Below are 22,083 nucleotides of genomic sequence, written 5' to 3' on the forward strand. Positions count from 1 at the left end.
ATAAGATCCCCAGGTGATTTGTGTGTACAGTATAATTGGAAGAGCACTTATAGATTTACTGAATGCAAATGTGACCCCAAGGTAAATATAGTAGTAGCCCCAGGGTCCACTTAAACCATAGTTCTCAAAGTGTGATTCCAGGACCATGAAAATGCAAATTCCAGAGCAGCACTCCAGACCTTCCAAATAGGATAACTATGGGTGGGGGCTCAAGGTTTTGTGATTTTATTAGTCTTCATGAGATTCTGTACGTGATAGAGCTTAGAAGTGTTGCACTAGAAGTTTCTGATGATCAGTTGAGATTTGGAACCACTGGATGGAGGGAATTGTTTTTACAAGTCTTTATGAATTCCTCAACATAACTCTCTGTTTGGGGATGTAGCTCAGTGGTAATTTGTACTTAGCATGCATAGGACTCTGGAAAGAAGATATTGATTGAAGGAAGTGTCATTAATGTCAGTACCTTAATTTGAAACCATTTAGCAAAAGGAAAAATAAAACAACAACCTGTATGTATGGATATACTTAGAGAAAACATGCAGGACAAAGGTATTATTGTTATCCCCTTTTACAAATGTAGAACCTGGGTTCAAAGAAAGTAACTAGTCCAAGACAGACGATCAGCTGGCAAGCAAGTGGTAGAACTGGAACTTGAATCTCTATGACCTTTATATGTCACCACAAGCTGGAGTTTATGCTGTTTTATGTGTTAGCTTGCCTGGTTCATCATCTCAGGTATCTGGGTGTGTGGCTTTGTTACATTCCTCAGGCATAGGAGCAAGCTTGAAAATGTACCCATTGACTTCCATTGCTATTAGTCAACCCCTCACCCTACACAGGCACATCCCTTCATTAGACTTTGAGTGTATGTATGAACATGTTTTATTTATTTACTTGTTTGTTTTGCAGTACTGGGAATTGAACCCATGACCTCCTGCATTGTGAGGCAAGCCCTCTACCACTGAGCTGTGTCTTCAGCCCTTTTGTAAAATTTGTAGATGGGACTTGGTCAGTTGTCCAGGCTGCAACTTGTGATCCTCTTACCTCAGTCCCCTGAGTAGCTGGACTTACAGATGTACACTACCACACCCAGCTGTCTAAGCATGTTTATATGTTTTAACTTGGCTCTAATTAGAATCAGATGTTCTTTGGTTTTATTGGGAATATGCAGAAATGTGCTTGATTTGAGTAGCCTAGGTACTCAAATCAAGTTTTGAGGCCAGTTTTTAATTTGATGAAGTTGCAAATTTTCCATATTGGTGGCTTTGAGATATAGGATTGATTCCAAAGCAGTGGAGACTGTTAATTCAGTATTTCACATATTTTATACTTTGTCTCATTCCATAGAACATTTGTGATGATTAAACATTAATGTTAAGTAAGTTGCTTTTCCTCTTGTAAAGTTCTGATCCAAATTAGGCTTGGATGAATTTATTAGGTTGATGGCTTTTTTTTGTAGCAATAATTTATTCTAAACGGCTGATTAAAGCATCATATTTAAGAATTGTTTTGCTTTAAATTGATGACCTTTTACAGTTTTTCTTTTGAGTTTAATTGAACTCATAGTGGCATTTTTAGATAATGTGTGATAAGAGCATCAAGAGACAGAACCAAAATGGTTTTATTTACTTTTATATAAACTAAATTGCCCTTGTGACCCAGCATAAAATCTAAGTGCTAAGAGCAGTTATTAATATTGACAACAGAATTAATTGAGTCTAAAACAGTCAAAATTCCAGTTGTAGCGAACTATTCATTAAGACTCTTACTCTGGCTTTAGTACTGTCAAAAAAATAACTAGTCTTATGATTAAATAGCAGAATGATGGGCAGTACACTGCATTTGAGAGAGATGCTGAATAAACTTTCCACTTGTGAAATAGTTCAGAAGTGACATGCTTCAAGGGGGGACAGTCTGTGCATTGATATCCAGCTGAGCTGTCAACTGGCACTGAGCCAGGCACGCAAAGCCTTGCCATGTGAAGGAACATGTAGAGCATATGCATTTGAGAAAGAAAATCTTTCTGTACACGATTTAATGGTTTTTTTTTTTTTGAAGATTGTATTTAGTTTTATTATATTAGAAACTTGGTATTTCTGCCTTTAGAAGAAAAGTTTATATGGATGGTACTTAAAATTTTATAACTTGAAAGGATTTGACATTTTATATTTGAAAAATATTTATTTTGAATATTTTAATTGGATATTTTCTTATTTTGAATAGATTTTAGAGGCTTTTTAGAAGCAAAGGGGAAATTAATCAAAATATGTTTACATAGGAAAAGGGTTTTTGAGGAAGAAATGTGGACTTTTGTTTGAAGACTGGTTTTATAGTTAAAGGATACATTTACTCTTTTTACATATACAAATTCACCCAGAGATCTTTAAAAAGATGTTTTTATACCACAGTTACTGAGATGATGTTGTAAAAGTAAATGTAATTTGTAAATAATGCAGATTGTTTGGCATTGGTGTTTTTTATTTTTATCTTTATCCCCCTCTCTAAAATGAGCTCTTAGTCTATTGGCTAAATATTTGTAGATTCTCCTAGTTGTAGAGAAATATTTCTTGCTGATCAGTGATTTTTTATAATAGAATGATCAATGAGACCTCTGATAATGAATTAGCATAGTTATAGTTAAGCTTAATATTTCACAAGAACTATTAAATAAATTCTCTATCATTTTTTCTTCAGATCCTCTTGTCATTTTTTCTTTAGTCTCTATTTTTAAGTTGGCATTGCAGGTTATACCAGTTACCATTAATAAATTAAAAATTATTTTACAAAAATTCTGGGCTTTCATAAACTTACATAGTATAACCGGGCTAATATGTCAGTTTAGTGAGATAAGTTTTTTAGACTGATGTTTAGCTTTTAGGATATTGCAATGGGAAAAATCATGCTTTTGCTGCTTTCCTATTTAAATAGTATAGTATTTTCCATATATGAAATATATCTTATTTTATGACATTTAAGTCTAGTCTCAGCAATTCTCTCATTTCATGGCTATTTTACCATCTTCTTCCTTTCTACACCCTATCCCTCATACTAGCATTAAATTAATTTTCATGTAAGACCAGTTTACCGGTGTGTGTGTGTGTGTGTGTTATAATCCCAGAGCCACCACTTAACTAGCATGTGATTAATTAATTGATATATTTAACAAATATTTACTGAAGTCTTCATATTTGCTAAGCATTGTTCTAGGAAATGGGGATATAGTGGTGACCAAGACAGATGAGATCCCAAGCTTACATTCTAGTAGTATTTACCATCTTGGTACCCCTGTTTTTCCCATGAGCATAGCCAAGGATTTAGCAGCTGCCTCTTACCATTTTTATTTTCTCTTACTAACTATGCTAAAGCTCTTTGAAAGCAGAAAGTATATGTTAAATCTGCGTCTTCAGTTCTCTAGTATCCAGTAAATTATTGTGATCATAATAGGCTATTCTCAAGTTTTTTCACTGTTAGGATTATTTGTTTTACAAGACTTATTTCTGATATTTAAATTAGTATTAATTAATATCAACTTATATTTTAATAACACTGGAATACATTACAGAACAGTCTTGTCAATTACATTAAAATTTAAAAATGTAAAAAACAAGGATGTATTATAATGGAATTTATCCAATAATCATTTTCTACTAGTTATTCTTTTTTTTTTACTCCCCAGGCCTCATTGAATTTGAAGAATGTGACCCTGCTAGTGCAGTTGAAGGTAAGTTGATGTCTTATAATGTGCTAACTCACATGGCAACAGCTAGTGTCATCTGTTTAGTAAACAAAGAGGGGCTGCTAGCCATAGCTGTTACCATGCCTGTGGAGTGACATAAAAATCTGAATGTGAGCTACTAGAAATAATTTGAAAGTAATATTCTGTTTTTTCCAATCCTTACCTAAGAGTTTGGAAAAATTATTTGTTATAGTGTCTAAGTTTATTATTGGGGTTCTCAGTAGCCCTGGGACCTAGCCTTCTAACACTCACTACCTATTGGAAAACAGTATTTTAAGTTCTCTGAACCTTAACTTTTTATTGCAAAGTGAAAATAATAAAATATAATACCTATACTATGAGAATAAAAAAGTTGATTTTTAGCATATCATCCTGTGTTATGTTTAGGGTTTGTTTTGCATGATAGCAAGTCCATCATGATACTTGTATTCTTGTTCTGGCTGAGTTAAAAAACAAAACCAAAACTCTTGAATTTCTTAGTCTGAAATGAGAGATTAACTTAGGTTACTGAAGGTTTGTTACTGTTCGCCAGTACACTTGAATTCCATCAACAATTACTAGCATAACTGACTCTTAATTTTTAATTTTTATATAACTAGGGGATGAGGAATTGACATAGTAGAAAGAACAAAGATGATTTTTTTCTCTTTGGTGCTGGTAGATAAAATTAGTGATATTCCTTTATAGTATTAGTGATAACATATGGACATAAGAATGCCTTACTACTGACATTTCATATCTCTCTTCTAATGGATTGGCTGGCCTTTTTTTTTTTTTAATTTTAAAATTTTTCATGGGATCAGGGTTGGACCTAAGGTCTTCACATGCTAGTCAAGCACTCATTCCCAGCCACATCCTCAGCTCTATTATCTTTTTATTTAAAACAACACATTTATAATTTGTGACCCTCTGGACAAGGATCATGATCTGACCTGCTTTTATAACAAAATCTAATATAATGAGTATTGTACTTTCTTTAAAATTTTCAGATACCTCCATGTGCTTATTTTGCTTGAGGTGACTTATGGGACACTTAGGAGAGGAAAGCGAATTTCATTGATTAAGTGAATGTTCTATAATCTTTTGGTGAATAATAGGCTAAGAATAAATGAAGAAAAGTTTAAACAGACTATGATTGTGTTTAAATACTAGGGTTGATTTATTTATTTTCTGGAACCAGGGATTTAACCCAGAGGCACTTAACCACCAAGCCACATCCCTAGCCCCCCACCTTTTTTATACCTTTGTTTTATTTATTTATTTTTATGTGGTGCTGAGGTTTGAACCCAGGGTCTCGAATATGCTAGGTGAGTGCTCTTCCACTGAGCCACAACCCCAGCCCCCCCAGCCCTTTTTATATTTTATTTAGAGACAGGGTCTCACCAAGTTTTTAGGGCCATCCTAAGTTGCTGAGGCTGGCTTTGAACGTTCCTCCTTCCTCAGATTCAGGTCCTGAGATGCTAGGATAAATACTAGAATTTAAAGGTTAATAATTTTATTTCTTCCATCCACGTTTAGCATCAACAATTATAAACAAATCCTGTCGAAAACAAAAAAAGTGTTTCATAAGTTTAATATATTTATTAGGAGCAGATGTGTTTCTATAACAATATACATTTATCTTAAAGGCATAAAACCAAGGAAAAGAAAGACTTTTGCTTTGCCAGGAATAATTAAAAAGGAAAAGGATGCAGAATCTGTGTAAGTATTTTAAATATTGTGAAAATTTATTCCATTGTTATAAGTGAATAAGACTGTTGTTGTTTTGAATTTGGAAAGAAAAAAGTCATTTGGAAATCACTCAAAATATATATCTAAAGTATGAAAAAGCAAACCTATTTTGTAAATATATTCGCCAGTTCCTTTGGTTAGAATATTGGTTAATTCCTTTTTTTTTTTTTAGTTGTAGATTGAAACAATACCTTTATTTTATTTTTATTTTTTATTTTTATGTGGTGCTGAGGATTGAACCCAGTGCCTCACACGTGCAAGGCAAGCGCTCTACCACTGAACCACAACTTAAGCCCTAGTTAATTACTTTTTAATTACTTAAAAATTTTAAGACATTGGGTTTGGGGCTGTGGCTCAAGTGTTAGAGTGCTTGCTGAGCATGTGTGAGGCACTGGGTTCGGGTCTCAGCACCACATAAAAATAAACAAATAAAGGTCCATCAACAGCTAAAAAAAAATTTAAAAATAATTTAAGACATTATAGATGAAATCTTTAGTGTCTTGAAATTGAAACTTTTAAAATACTCTGATTTTTATAAAATTATACATGCATGTTTTTAAAAATTAAAAGGCAGAAAAACCAAAAAATCCGACAATCTTATTATCTAAAATAAAATCTCTGGTCAACTATTTGATGAAAATCTTCCTGGACAATTCTAAGCTATAAGCTAGAGATATATGTATATATCAGTGGAAAATGTTGAACAGCAAGAGAGGGAAACCTTAACATATTTTACCATTTATAGGAAGTTCTCATTTTTAGATGGAGTATGTAGTCTTCTTACACATCTGACTTATCTTCTTTTAAGAATAAGAAAATAGTATACAAAGAATATATAATTAGCATATAATAAATTAATATTATTAGCCAAACAAAATTACCATGGCTATATTTAAAACTTCTTAGGATATTAAAATAAACTTACTTAGGGTGGCCACTCAGACCAGTTAAATCTTGTTCTTTAGGCATGAGACCTCAGCATAGTTTTTGTTGTGTTTCATTTTAAGCAACCTATATAAGCATTCCTAATATAAGCCTAGGTTTGAAAAAACTTGGAGCTATGATTATTCAGAGACAAACTCAAAGTAAAGGAATCTTCCTTTCCATAATTACTCAGTCTGTTTAAACTGAAGAGATACTAATCAAAAGGCTTGAATGATTTGTTAATTCAGGAATATTATCTGAAAATAAGCTTAAAATCCCTGTTTCTTTAGCATAATCAGTAGAACTCTTATGATATTTTGATTGGTTGCTCATATTTTCAACATGAGAGAATAATTTGTGCATTGAGTATTCTTACTTCCTATCTAGTTACTGAGTTTCTCCTTTTCTAAATGTCTGTTTCTTTTTCCTTAATTTGGTTCAAAAATTAAAAGCATTGCAAAGTGATTTATATATTTGTGGATAGCATCTTTTCTTCTAATGTTTTTCTTAAGCATTTATGAAGGTGATATTTTACTAAGAGGATGGAACCTAATTTCTTTTTGCAATATTGAAAATACATATTGAAGTTTAAATAATTTATTTGTTAAGTAAATTTTTTTTAAATGTAGCCAGTTTATGTGCTAGTGACTATATTGTAAAGAATAATAGCCTTAAATAAAGATCTTTTTATCATGTCTGGCTTTCACTACTGTTCACTCAATGAACTTATAATTTTAAATGCCATGCTTTGGAAATTATTTTCATGATCAATGAATTCCGGTAGGATTATTAAGCCACTTGGATATTAGATTTTTTTTCTTTTAACAAAAGACAATACAAGAACAGAAAGTCAGTGCTTAAGCCACTGTAACACCATCACCTTCTTTCAAACTTCTTGGCAGGAAAAATGTGAGAATTCACTTTGCTTGAAATGCCAGAGGCTCTTGGCATGCCTTTCTTCATAGCCTGAAAGCTTTTAAGTGTTCAGTAATTATGATAGATGAGTCCTGCTCAGACTTTACACTTCCTAGAGCTTTATCTGCAGGTCTCATACTGCTTACCATGAAGGCAAACAGATAAGATGTGTGCTTTACCACACAGACTTGAGAGTTCTGGCTCAAAGCCAAAGAATAAACTGTTTGGAACATTAACACTTTATGTTTAAATGTATCTTTAAAAAAGGAGAATATGAGAATGTTCTAACATCTTCATTGATTTAATTCTCTAGAAGAATTGTATATATTATTACTGTGTCTTTTCTGGAACATTACCTCAAAGCATGCATTTTTTTTTCATATTATATTCCTTACGTATGAGTAAGAAAACTATTTTAAACTGCAATTTTCAGTGACTCCTTGCCCCCCTTTGAGATGGGGTCTTTCTAATGTGCTTTGTGGCCCAGACTAGTTTTGAACTCATACTGAAGCAGTCCTTCTACCTCAGCTTCCTTAGCTGGGATTACTGGCATGTGTCACTGTTCCTGACTTTTTTAAAGTGGCTTTTAAGTGAATATAAAAACACACGGGATTTGCATTTACCCTATTTATTGGGGGTTTCCATTTTGTTTAAGAGCAGTGTAGTGATCTGTACTTTTCCTTTGTAAATCTATTTCATCCTGTCTTCCTTTAACATAACTCTTAAATTTGCATATTTTTCTGGTCTGTGCTTAGTCTTTCTAAGCACAGACCAGAAAAATACCTATTTCTATAAGATTCTTATATTGTATGCATTAATTATTTTAAGTAAAAAGTATAAATGCCTTTTAAGTTTGAACTCTCAATTATTGTACATTTGTTTTAGATTATATACATAGAAATTCTTTTAACCTTATTACTCATGAACTTAGTGGACTTAATTGTATTCTGATCTTTTTATTTTAGTTTAACATTTAAAATAATAGCTTTCCCTAGGTTATATGAAAATTCAATATTTGTTCATCAGATACATGATAGAATACTAGTTCTCAACTACATACTCTGTTAGACTTCAAAGTTACACCAAAGGCAAGATTTCTTGTTCAGCATGTTTGGAGAAAACCAGTTTTAACTTCTGTGTATGCCAAGTTATAAAAAGTACTTCAAATGAAACTGAAGTGTTTAAATATTTTAAAATTTTATTTACCAATAAATATAAATTATCCACTAGTTTTAAAGTTTTAGACTACTTGCTCCCTTAAATATAGACCTTACTTTTCAAAGCCAAGTTTCCTTCTGCCAAAGGAATTTAAAATAAACAAACAAAAACTTTCTCTACTTGGAGAATTAAAAGCCATTAGAAAGCCTTATGGAACTGCCAGCTTCTTTGGTATGAAGTATTAGTATCCATGGAATGAAGTACTTTTGAAAATAATTTTTAGCATGTTTGAAAGCTATTTTTATTTTTGTCAGGTGTTATGGGTATAGGAATTTCTTTTTTGAATTTTAAAATAATTTGGTATAATTTAATCTTCATAATTTGTTTTCTCTAAATATTTGTGTAGAGTTTAAGTAAAAGTTATGTTTATGTACCAAAATAAATACTTTAAATATGGCATAATAAGTGACAGTTCTAATAGTTGAATGTTTTTGATTCTTTGTTTTAATAGGGAATGCCCCGATGCAGATTCACTTGTAAGTAGATTTACCTTTGATATAATTCATATTAGTTCTTTTCATTAGAAAAAAACTAGCATGTTTGAATTGTTAATAGATCTTTAAAACACAAGAAAAATACTAACCATGTTAGTATAAATTCACTATTAAACTTATTTTAAAAATATATCTTTGTCAGGATTATACATTAAAAATAACTTGTTTTCTGACTTTTGAGGCTCCTTAGTGTCTCCTTTGTCTCAGGTAAAGAGAACCTACTTTTAAAGTTGAGAAACACATCAAATCTGTCAATATGTATTGATGTAATTAACTCAGATTGAAGTTTTGATTTTATTTTACATTTCATATGTTCTGTGCATATATGATAAAGATCTGTCAAAATTATGTTAAAATTTCAGAGATTCAGTAGTATCTTATATATATGATTACATTAAAATTTTAAAGTGTCTAAAAAAAATGTATCTTTGGTTTAACATTGCCAGATGACTTTCCCGTGAATTAGTATTTTTCAACTACCTTTTAAAAGTGGATATTTAACTTTTGGAATTGGAGCAATGCTGTATCATTATTCTTTTTCAAGGGAAACATGCCAGATAGACTATCTGCATCTTTTATTTTATAAATTATAGTGCTTTTACTAGTTTAGTCTTAGCTCTATTAAAATACTGCCTTTTTGTTCATGTATTTGAGTTTCATTTAAAACATTGTCATTTTGGAAACAACAAACATGGTCAGTATTTTTTTGCATTTTTTGTTTTAAAGGAGGTTTATTTATATTTCTTGGTTAAATGTATTTCCTTATATATAATTAAAGAAGATATTAAATGAAATGCCAAGTGGGTTCAGTGGCAGAGTAGATTGAAATAAAGTGTAGACAGATTTATTTTTCAAACTGTTCCTTAGATACTGATTGTATTGATAAGTATAGGAGTTTCAAATATTCTCTCTTTTAAGGTTATCATTCTTGCTTGCATAACTGTTGTTTCCTTTGACCCTAAAGCTTTTTGATCTTTTACAGTAGAATGGTTAACTAAAATTTAAAAAAACTAAAAATATTTTGTAAAATATTGTATTTTCTGTAACTTAGGTACTTTTAATTTCAGTTTTAAAATAAGAAAATTATGATTTATTAATGAATCATATGAAAATTAAGAAGTAGGCTTCCTGAGTTAAAAATCATTAGAATGTTTCTGGAGATACAATGTATCTTTACCTTAGTATTTGATGCCCTTATTAACCAATTAATAAAAAAGCAGATGTGTTTTACATTTACTGCAGTTCTCATCATGCATTTTATTTCTCAGTTGATTATCATAGAATTTATTTGATGATTGAAACATTGAATAAAATTATTTAGTACTTCATGTTTTATTTTACATATACTCTCTTAAATTAGATATAATTCTCTCAGCTGATTGATACTCTTCCATTATGATCAGTTATTATACAATTTTGAAGTTTAGCCAGTACATTCCTGGTTAGGGAAAGGCTAAAGAGAACACAAAATTCTAATGCCATGTAAGAAAAGATTGATTAATTTGTGTAGAGATGAAAAACTTATAAAAATTAAAAAACATATATCATGAGATGATTTGAATCACTGAAGGCAAACCAGGAGAGTATATTTGCAAGACATGTGACAGGAGGCTAGTTACTTTAATTTATAAAAAAAATTTTGTTTATATTAGTACAAAAGTCAAGAAAATGCCTAGTAGGAAAAGAACATACTCAGGATGAAAATAGGCAGTTTTATAAAAATAAAAATCTGGAATAACTGTAAAAAATGTAACTCAGAACTAAAGCAAATTAAAATGAAAATATTATCTCTCCGATTGTATTTTCAATTTAATTTGTAGAAATGTAAATTGGTAGTCAATTGATTTGACAATATTACCCCAAATAAGAAGTGAACATTCTTTTTGACCTTGTAATTCCCTGCTAGGAATTTACTGTTAATGGCTGTACTCACAAAACATCATATCTCTGTAGTGTACACCATAGTAGTAACACACTCTTAACTAAGGCATATCCATTTATAGAAGGTGAGGGAGAAGGGAGAAATTGATATTAATTCCAACATTATATTATACTTAGCAAAAAACTGGAACATCAAGACATCCTTCAAAATGAGAAATGGATGAATGAATTATTAAACATTCACTTGACAGGGTAATAATCAGATGTTATAAAGAATTAGGTTGATTTGTGTCTGCTGATATGGAAAGAACTTACCAATTAAAAGATAGTATAGTCTTTGAAGCAGTTGCTATTTTAAAAGTAATATAAATATGTAGGTATATTGGTTACCTTTTTTTTCAATGAGTTATAAGACACTTAAATGTGGTTACCTTTGAGCATGGAAAGATTTTCATTTTTTCCTTTTATTTATGGCTAATTATTGTTTATTTATGACCTGATCATGCCCTTGTCTTACTAATTATTTTTAAAATAATTAGGCTCTCTTGGTAGAAAAATTATTTATTGTTAATTTCTTATTTTTTTAAAGTGTATATAATTTTAAAAAATTAATTTGGGGGATTGCATCTTTTGAAAGTTGGCCAAGGAAATATAAATTGCTCCTTTTTTTTTTAATTTGGCTAATAAACCCAGTGCCAGAGTGAAATTTCAAAACATTCCATTGAATATTGAGCTCCCTTATAGTAGGTATTTTTAAAAAATCACCATTACTATTATACTACTACAATATCTGCCTTTAAAATTGGTGGATCAAGTTGCCTGTTCTTCATACTGGTTTCTATCTAATGCGTCACCCCAGCGATGTGGGCCCTATGTAGAAATTTTTGATTGAATGTCTAATGATATATGCGAGGCAATGTATAGGTTTTAATTAAATGTTATGCTTTTTTATTTGCAGTACTGAGTATTAAACCCAGAGCTAGTGCATGCTCTGCTAGCACTCTTATTACTGAGCTACATGCCAAGCCCTTTTTATTTTTTATTTTGAGACAGGGTATAAGTTTCCTAGGCTGGCCTTCAACTTGTGATCCTCCTGCTTCAGCCTCCCTAGTAACTGTAAATATAGATGTGCCCTTGTCTTACTAGGGCACACCTATAATTTGACCTTACTTGCCAGTCTAAGGTTTTATTAATATCAGATTTCTTTGAATAGTTCTAGCATTGAAAAGCTAGTACATTTAGAATAACTGTTTTAAGAAAAACCAAAACTCCCCTTTTTAAAAAAAAATTAAATTTTTTAAAACACTTTTTATATGGAAATGATTATAGCTTTACAGAAGGTTGCAAATGTAGTATAGAGCAATATTGTGTATCTGTGATACAGTGTTGTGTATCTGGATTCTATTTTCCCCCATGGTAACTTTTTACAAAACTACAGTAAAGTATATAACTAGAATATAAAGAATTGAATCAAAACAGAACATTCATATTACCACAAACATCCCTCATGTTGGTTGCCTCTGTACCAGGCGCTTTTCTTCTTTCCCCACATGCTCCTTAACCTGGGCAACCACTAATCTCTTCTCCATTTGTATAACTTTGTCATCCAGGAACATTATATAAAGGTAATCACATAGTACCTTTTTGAGATTGTTTTTTTTCTTCTTGACTCAGCACAAGTCTCTGGAAATTGATCCTGGTTGTTGTGTATATTAAGAATTAATTCTTTTCTGTTGCTAGGTAGTAGTCCTTGTAATGCATGTACCAAAGTTTTAACTGTTCATGTATTGTAGGAGATTTTAGTTGCTTTCAATTTTGGGCTGTTAGAAATAAAGTTGCTGTGAACAGTGTGTACAGGTTTTTGTGTGGACATTATATTCCTCTCTGCCCTGGTAATTTTCTTTCTAAAATTTGCTTTATCTAATACCAAGACAGCCACTTTTACCTTTTTAATTATTATTAATGTTTTCATGATATATTTTTCCATCCTTTTTCTTTCAGCCTACCTATATTATTATAAATTTGAAGTGAGTTTCTTATATAGTTGAAACATGACTTTTTAAATTTGTTTTGCCAATCTCTTTTTAAAAAATTGTATTATTTATTTTAGTAGTTATATAATTTTTCATAACTATATACATTAAAAATTATAATTAAAAATTTCTTTTGGTACAGGGGATTGAACCCCAGGGGCACTTACCCACTGAGCCATATCCCCAACCTTTTTTCATTTTTAGAAATATTTTGAGTCAGGATCTCACTAAGTTGCTTAGGGCCTCAAGAAATTGCTGAAGCTGACTTTGAATTTGCTATCCTCCTGCCTTAGCCTCCTGAGTTACAGGTGTGTGACACCATGCCTGTCTAATTTAAAAAATTTAATCAATACATAATCATACAATTTTATGTGTTATAGTGTGATATTTCAATACATGCATGTAATGGTAAATGATCAGATTAGAGTAACTAACAATTCACCACCTTCATTTCTTTAGCTCATACATGTAACTCAGATCATATTTCACTAGGCTAATTTATCTTGCTGCAAATGACATAATTTCATTCCTTTTGTGTCTGAATAATTGTGTGTGTGTGTGTGTGTGTGTGTGTGACTTTTTTTTAATTCATTCATCTGTGGATGGACACCTAGGCGCCTAGGCTGATTCCATGCCTTGGCTATTATAAAATAGTGCTGCAGTAAACATGGACATGCAAATATCTCCTTGATATACTAATTCCTTTACTTTGGATTTTATGTAATCTTGAAATTGACACATATGATAGTTCTAGTTTTAGTTTTTTGAGGAAACATGATGCTGTTTTCATATGGCTATACTATTTTACAATTTTACTAACAGTGTATGAGAGTAGCCCTTTTCCTACATCCTCACAAGCATTTGTTATTTTTGTTTGTTTTTAATAATGACTATTCTACTACAGTGAGATATCTCATTGTTGTTTTAATTTGTATTTGCTTAATTAGTGAAATTGAGTGTTTTTTCCTATCCTATTGGCCATTTGTATATCTTATTTTGAGAAATGTCTATTTAGATCATTTTACTCATTTTAAAAATTGGATTTTTAGTGGTTTATTACTGTTGAGTTGTTAAGTTCCTTATGTATTCTGGATATTAATTCCTTACTGGGTGAATTCTGTAGGATCTCTCTTAACTCTGGTTTCTGTGCAGAAGCCTTTTAGTTTATATAATTGATACACTTGGGCCATTTATATTTAATGATATTTCAGGATTTAAATCTACTTTTTTATCTTTTTTATTTTATTTTTTGCCTTCCTTTGGATTATTTGAACCTTTTAAAAATTCCATTTTTTATAGGATATTCACTATAAAGTTGTTAAATTTTAAACAAGGAAAAATAAAACCAAAATATGTTCTTAATTTGATCTAAAATACTTGCATTTTAATAAGATTTATTGCTATTTTATTAAAGTTTATAAGTTATAAAAAATAAGAATAAAAATTCCATTCTTCTTTATAGAGTTTTTGGGTCAGTTGTTCTGTAGAGTCTTTTTTAGAGGTTGTTCTAGGTCATTCCAATACCTTCAGATAGTTGTTTATATATTTTGACGAGAGTTTATAGTGTACTCTGTAGGAGATTGGTCAAAAGCAGCTTACTCAGCCTCATTGAAAACAGCTAGTATTATTTTAAATTATGACATCATACTATACAGTCCATTGCAAACAAAATTTTAAAAACATTTTTAGTTGTAGATGGGCATAATAACTTTATTTATTTTTTTAATGTGGTGCTGAGGATTGAACCCAGTGCTTCACATGTGCTAGGCTGGTGCTGTACCACGGAGCCACAACCTCAGCTCTGTAAACAAATTTAAAGTAGTGTCAGTTTTGAAATCTTAGTCCCCCTTTATCCACGGGGGGAGGGTATATTCCAAGATCTCTAGTGGATGCCTGAAATAAACAAACCATCTATCTGTTTGTTTGTTTTTTCTGAATATATACCTATATATAGGATAAAGTTTAATAAATCAAGTACAGTAAGATTAGCAACAATAATAAAATAGAATAATTATAGAAATGTGCTATAATTAAAGTTACTTAAAATTTGTGAATTTTTGATTTTGGGGGTTTCAATTGAGTGTTTTCAGACCATAATTGACCACAAGTGATTGAAATTTTATAAAATGAAACCATGGATAAGTTGGGGGACTCCTGTACCTGATATGTTTCTAGAATACCTGTTATAGGGATAATTTGAAGAGAAAAAAAAAAAAAACCCTTTTCACTCTGGTTTTAAATGAATTCACATTTGACAAAGTTTCTTTAGTTTTAAAGTGTTCTAAAGTAATATTTGCATATCAGCAGGCAATATGTAGAGCTTAAAGACAGTGCTGTACTTCTAGTGCCATACCTATGCATTGGTTATTTTTTATCCGTGAAATCTTTTTGCCCTACATTTGATTTTCTATATCTAGTCTTGATTTCAATTATTAACTCATTAGTGGCTACAGTTGACTGTTTATTTGGGCTGGAAGTTCTCACCATGTCAGTACTACTCCTAGTTCTCCTTGATCTTGTATTTTGCCTGACTTTGCAATCCTCCATACTTTCCTGCTGAGCTTTCAAAGTGATTAGAGGAAGAATAGCAGATTTAATCAATAAAAGGATTTTTGCTGTAGTACTTGGCATTTAGAGGCAGTCTTCCTTCTTTCTTTTTTCTTTTTTAGCTTTTCATCTAGAAATAATTTCTGACAAAATGCAAGAATAATAGAGTTCACACTTTTTAAATTTTGCCTATGTTTGCTTTAATACTTGTGTTCTCTGGTTGTGTGTGTATTGTTTATTTGATTTACAGTACTGGAGGTTGAACCCAGGGGCCAGACATCTATCACTGATCTACATAGCCAGCCCCAATCCCCCTTTTTTAAAATTTTGATACAGGGTCTTTCTTGCTAAATTGCTGAGGCTGGCCTCCAATTTGCAATCCTTGTGCCTGAGCCCCCAGAGTAGCTGGGATTACAGGGTTGCACCTTAGAACCTCCTTGTTTTATCTTGGGGTTTTTTTTTCTTCTTCTTCTTTTCTTTGCTCTTTGTAGACCTTGTTCCCATTTTATATCCTCTCCTTTTTGCAATATCTATATTTATTGTCTCGTCTTCTGCTTTCAGATATGTCTAGTTGCCTTTAATTTTTTAAAAAAGAAGTTTTCCATGACACCTGATTTATTTGTTCTTCCTTCTTAACTTTGTGTTAGGTCTCCTCATTTACTATGTTCTTTTCTTCTTTCCTCTTAGTGAATTTTATGGTGTCAAAAGAAGACTCCTCTTGAAGCCTTTAAAATGCTCAAAGCATTTCAAAAACTAATTTCCATCTAATTGTAATATGTAACTTGCATACTTTTAATAAATGCCAATTAGACTGTTTTTAACTTTTTATATGAAGAATTTTAAAGAAATATAAAATACACATAATGGTATATGGTCTCTCATGTACTCATCAGTCAACCTCAACAATTTCCCACAGCCAGTACTGCCCATCCATTTTCACGCTCAAGTTCCAAATAATATAATTTCATCAGAACCCCCTTCATGTATATCTCTAAAATGAAATCACAATATGAGCACACTTTAAAATAATTTATGATAAATCAGTATTTTCAGGTAACATTTCAGTGTTTATTATTTATTATTGGTGTCAGTTTTATTACCCTTTGGTTGAATCTGTTTACATGTATAAGTCCTGCTATATGGATTCCCCTTCCATCCCTCTTTCTTTAGCTTTCTTTTTATTTATTGAAGAGACTGGGTAGTTTGGTAGTTTACTTTAGTGTGGATTTTGATGATTGTGTTCCCAGTGTATTTTGTTTTCCTTCTCTGTTATATAAGTTGATATTTGAATCTAAACACTTAATCAGATATATGTTAAAGTGTTTTTTTTTTCCACTTGTTTTGTTTTATCAAGGCTGCCTCTCTCCAGAGGCACATGATAACTCTTCCTGAGATGTTAGCAGATATTGATGCACTATTCTAGATTGATTGATTAGTTCTCCCAGGCTTTAAGCTGATTAAAGACACACTGTATCTTATATTGACATTCAGCTTCTTATAGCATTGAGAATATTTAGCTTCATAGTGCTTTTTAAAAAAATCACTTATCCTTCCTGGTTCTGAAAAGAAACTGTAGATTTAGAGCACTGTGAATTGGTCTTCATCCTGGTGGTTTTTTGACCTGAAATTATGAGGTTTTTTTCCTGTTCCATTTTGCACCTCTTTCTTCAGACATCTGAAGCATGGAGTATGATTTGAAGCTAATTAACTAAAAAGATCTAATTTTCTCACTGTGTTAAAAATTTTATTCACCTGTTGATATTTGATAAATGATTTAGTTTCTCGCTAATAGTTAAGGGTGTTTTGCTGATCTTTAATATTTTTGAAAATTGGAATTGTTATTATAATAGTTTTTCCCCCCCATAGAACATTCCTGATGTAGATGAAGAAGGTTATAGTATTAAACCAGAAGGAAATCAGAATGATATCCTTTTATTATATGGGTATTCTTATGGATCATGTTGGCATATAAGTAGATGGTTACAACAAAATAATGTGTTAATTAAAGCCTCTTTAAATTTTTAATTATAGCAAAATTCTTACTCTATTCTTTGACATGCTTTCATTAACAAAAGTTAATCATTGTATTTGTTATTCTATCTTACCCTAAGTTTTGCTCCTTTTAATGTGTGGAAAACATTATGCATTAAGATTATGCATTAAGATAATTTAAAAACTAAATTCTTTAACTGATATTCACATACCAAAGAGAACCATTTCTACTCATCTAGTGATTCTGACTCTGAAGATGAAGAACCAAAGAAGTACCGGATAGAAATCAAGCCTATGCATCCAAATAACTCACATCACACAATGGCTTCTTTGGATGAATTAAAAGTTTCTATAGGGAATATTACACTCTCACCAGCAATATCTGTAAGTAGGAACATGAACAAATTTGTATTCTTCATAGATATGTCTATTTATTTATTTTTTTTACCTCATCTACCTAGAACTGCTTAATTTTAAGCATTATAAGAAGTTAAGACATCAATTTAGCAATGAACATATTAGATCAGAAAGTATTTTACAAGAAAGTAAAAATGTGGAAAATTTAGTCAATCATTTTTATATTTTATAAATAATGGTGTATGTCTCAGGTAAAATTTTGTGAACTGGAAGTATTAATCTTTTTCTTAGCTAATTTTAAAGTTTTCTTTTCAAATTTTGTGAACTTTGTGTGAAAGTACTCAATGGAAATGAATTTCAAAATTAAATTATATCCTTTACAAGGGTTTGAACCTAGGGCTTTGAACATGGTAGGCAAGCATTCTACCCAGCCCCTTTACTTTTTTTTTTTTTTTTTTTGTCTGTCACTATAACACTAGCTTCTGAGGGAAAAATAAAACATTACTAACATAAATCTTTTCATTAATAATGTCATAGTCTGAATTCAGAAATATTATACTGTCAGGGAAAAAAGTGTGTCTCAGAATAATTAACAAGTATGTCTGTGCATTATCATAATTGATATTAAATCTGTTTTTCTTGATAATAAAGAATAAAAGTTCTCCCATTTTATATTATCTAATTATATGTTTTAGGTAATATCTCTCTCTCTCTCTCTCTCTTTATATATATATATATATATATATATATATATATATATATATATATATATATGGAAAAATGTTTTTTTCTCCCAAACATGTACTTTGGAATTTAATTGTAGAACTCCTTCTCCCCCAGGGGGCTAGGGATCAAACCCAAGGTGTTGTACTTCCTAGGCAGGCACTCTACCAGTGGGCTATATCCCCAATCCAAAGAAGATTTCTAAAGTGGTGTTTTATTGTATTATTACTATGTAACATCAAGAGTGGTGTACAAGTGGTGTATATAAAGTAGGGAGTTGTGAACTATTAAAATTTTTTATTGTGTAATTTAAAAACATTTGTTTAAATAAATAAAAGCCTAGATGAATGCTTGTATATATCAAAATAGTAAGTATCTCTCTGGGTAGTGAGGTAGAGGGTAGTTTTGAATTTTATCTTTTGTGCTATTAATTTTCTGTTTTTAAGATGAACATAAATTAATTTCATACTCAGAAAATGAATTTAAAAATTTTCAGTTAATATCGGATTTGAAAAAAAGGTATCTTTGAGTATATTTTGTTGTCCAGTTTGCTTATTTAAACAGTCTTTTCTGCTTGCCTCTAACAATGTATGTGTTTTAAGGTATGTATATTTTAGGTGTGATTCAGAAGGGAATAGAAAAATTATTAGAGCAGGAAAGTAGGGTAACTTAAATTCTATACTGAACACAATGTCTTTCTTTTCTTTCCATGTACTTAGAGACACAGTCCGGTAAGTGCAGTATTTTGTATTTTTGCTCATTGACTTTTTAAAAAACATTGTATTGTTTAAATCTTGATTTTTAAAATATTTTTGTTAAATTATTTAGATTAGTAGGTTATATATTGTATCTTACTGTAGACATTAATGTTTTAATATTTTAAGAACATTTTCTTGCAATTGAAGTTACATGTTTTTTTTTTTAATTTTTTAGTTTCATTTTTTTAGTTGTTGATAGACCTTTATTTTATTTATTTATATGTCGTGCTGAGAATCAAACCCAGTGCCTCACACATGCGAGGCAAGTGTACTACCACTGAGCCCCAGCCTCAGCCCCTGTATTTTTTTTTAACTGTAAAACAACTGTTGAAATTTTTCTATATTTTATGTAAATACAGTTTATAATTGAGCAAATATACTAAAAACAGGTTAAAACTAGATTCCTGGTATTTGCATTCTACCAGATATTTCATTACAGAATTAAATAATTTGTTTAGTAGTACTTAGTTTTTGCATTTCTGTTTTAGGTACAGATGAATCGGAATTCGTCTAGTAAGTTTGACATCTGAATTGGTTATTTTATATACCTTAATTTATCAGGCAATTTGATAGTCTTGTTGCCTTATGTAGTTATAAAAATAAATGGTCTTTTCATCTATTACCAGTTTTTAATGATGGATTAGAAGCACACTTATTATAAACATAAAACAACTTATCTATATTATTTCTTGGGGCACTAAGAGACACCTTAAACTTTAACATGTGTCTACAAAATTTTTCTGAAACCAGCAAAACCAAAGAGTAACTACTGATTAAGAATCTTAAAAATGTTTAATTTGCATACTCTGTAGGAGCCAAAAATCATTTATAAAATAAGTAATCTTTAGTTTTATCTATTTTTAAATCATATGGATAATTTCAGTTTTGTTATAAGGTTTGCAAATAGGAAATTAATAATAAAATCTTCAGGGTGTTGGCACCTTTTGCAAAATCATGCATTAAAAATAACAAGGGTTATGGGAAAAATACAAGTTGAGACAGCATATTCTAAAGCTATGTAATTTTGTAAACAGAATGACTAACAAAAACCCAAAACATCAATCCTAATTAAAATTTTAGCACAGTTAAAAAGACTTATTAAATTCATAGTACGTACCAAAATTAATTTAATTTTTTTCCATTGAAAAAGATATGTTGTAGTAGCTTAATGATAGAGATTGTGGGGAAAATGAAGATAAATGGAGAACTTTTGAGTTATGGAGATGAGGGCAAAATGTAGAAAGATGGAAAAGAGTACAATAAGTATTTTAAGGCAGAATAAGGAGCCAAACTGAACCAAATGAAAGAATGTAGTATGATTGGGTGTTGTGTACAGAGAAGTACTTCTCTGAAATTTGTTGCAGCTACCCATATTGATTTACTTTGCATTCATCAACTAGTGCTTGGTAATGCATACCATTAATGTGCAGGGGAAGTTGCTTATGCTCCCAGCATGACTTTTGTGGTACTAATGTGATTCTCCTGTTTATTACTTGCTTATGAAATGAGGCACATCACAAATGCAAAAGGTGATAACAGACTATTGCTCCAGATTGGTATAAAAATTTTAAGTTTTTGAAATAGGACTTCCTTCAATAGTTAGTCACTACTTTTAGTCAATATAATAATTACTAATACATATATGTATTTAAACATTTCTTGTAATTTTAAAGTTACAGCCCTGTTTTATCATCTGTAACCAGTAATTTTATTTTAATGAATGTTGTAGTTGACTTAAATAATTTCTTACTGAAGATGTTGGAAAAAATAAAGATTGAGCAGAAATTCAATTTAACTTACTTTTTCTTCATAATTGTCTCTTAACACTTCCAAAATTTAAATTGTTCATAGCACTGGGATATGTGAAGAGTTTTTGTTTTCATTAAAATGTTTTATTTCTCAGATTATGAATTTTTTTATAACATTTTGTTTTTTAATTAGATGAGGAATTAACAAAATCAAAGCCATCTGTTCCACCCAATGAGTAAGTTCTGTATTTATTTATTTTTTTGAGCAGACTTTATTTTTTAAAAAGGTTTTTGGTTCAGAGCAAAATTGAGAAAAAGGTATAGAGGTTTCTTATATACATATCCTTAACTTCCCTATCAAAATCCCTCACCAGAGTGGTATATTTGTTACAGTTCATACACCTAAATTTTGACACACCTAAATCACCCCATGTCTATAGTTAACATGGAGTTTACTGTTGATGGTGTACATTCTGTGGGTTTTAAAAACACATTGTGGCACATATTCCCCATCATGAGTATTTTTACTGCCCTCAAAATCCTCTGCTCTGCTTATTTCCTTCCTTTCCATCACATTTAAATTTTAAATATCCTCCTCTTGTTCTTTTTTTCTATAGTTTTCTGTAGCTTACCTCTAGAATTTTAATTCTAGTAAAGTGTTCTTAAGCATTCTCTTTTCTAAACTGTGAAATACCATATTGAAATTTTAGGATGATTTTTCTTTAAATGTGTTTAACTGCAGTTGGCCTTGGTGTCCTCACTACTTCTAAATAAATGATGATATCCTAAGCTTATACATGTCTGTATTTCAACTAGTTATTCTCATGAAAATGTTCTTATTTCTTCTTTCAGTTTTGTTTTTATTTTTGTTTTTGTTTGATGCTGGGGATTGAACCCAGGGGAGCTTAACCACTGAGTCACTTTCCCAACCCTTTTTATTTTTTTGAGACAGGGTCTCACTAAGCTGCTTAGGGCTTCACTAAGTTGCTGAGGCTGGCCTTGAACTTGTGATCCTCCCTCCTGCCT

At 30.8% G+C, this 22,083-nt stretch overlaps 1 protein-coding gene across 1 annotated transcript in view; it reads left to right on the top strand.

The window, feature by feature from the left end:
- Nucleotides 1–22,083, top strand: part of FCHO2 (FCH and mu domain containing endocytic adaptor 2) — a 135,698-nt gene that overhangs the window by 75,724 nt on the left and 37,891 nt on the right. The window contains exons 9-16 of the mRNA XM_081285988.1: nucleotides 3,677–3,721; nucleotides 5,365–5,437; nucleotides 8,976–9,000; nucleotides 17,346–17,403; nucleotides 17,680–17,855; nucleotides 19,271–19,282; nucleotides 19,798–19,822; nucleotides 21,251–21,293. Coding sequence (XP_081142114.1) covers nucleotides 3,677–3,721; nucleotides 5,365–5,437; nucleotides 8,976–9,000; nucleotides 17,346–17,403; nucleotides 17,680–17,855; nucleotides 19,271–19,282; nucleotides 19,798–19,822; nucleotides 21,251–21,293 — 457 coding nt within the window. The remainder of the gene's footprint in view (nucleotides 1–3,676; nucleotides 3,722–5,364; nucleotides 5,438–8,975; nucleotides 9,001–17,345; nucleotides 17,404–17,679; nucleotides 17,856–19,270; nucleotides 19,283–19,797; nucleotides 19,823–21,250; nucleotides 21,294–22,083) is intronic.

This window comes from Spermophilus citellus, assembly GCF_964194105.1.
Source record: "Spermophilus citellus genome assembly, chromosome: 1".
In the NCBI taxonomy this organism is placed as follows: Eukaryota; Metazoa; Chordata; class Mammalia; order Rodentia; family Sciuridae; genus Spermophilus; species Spermophilus citellus.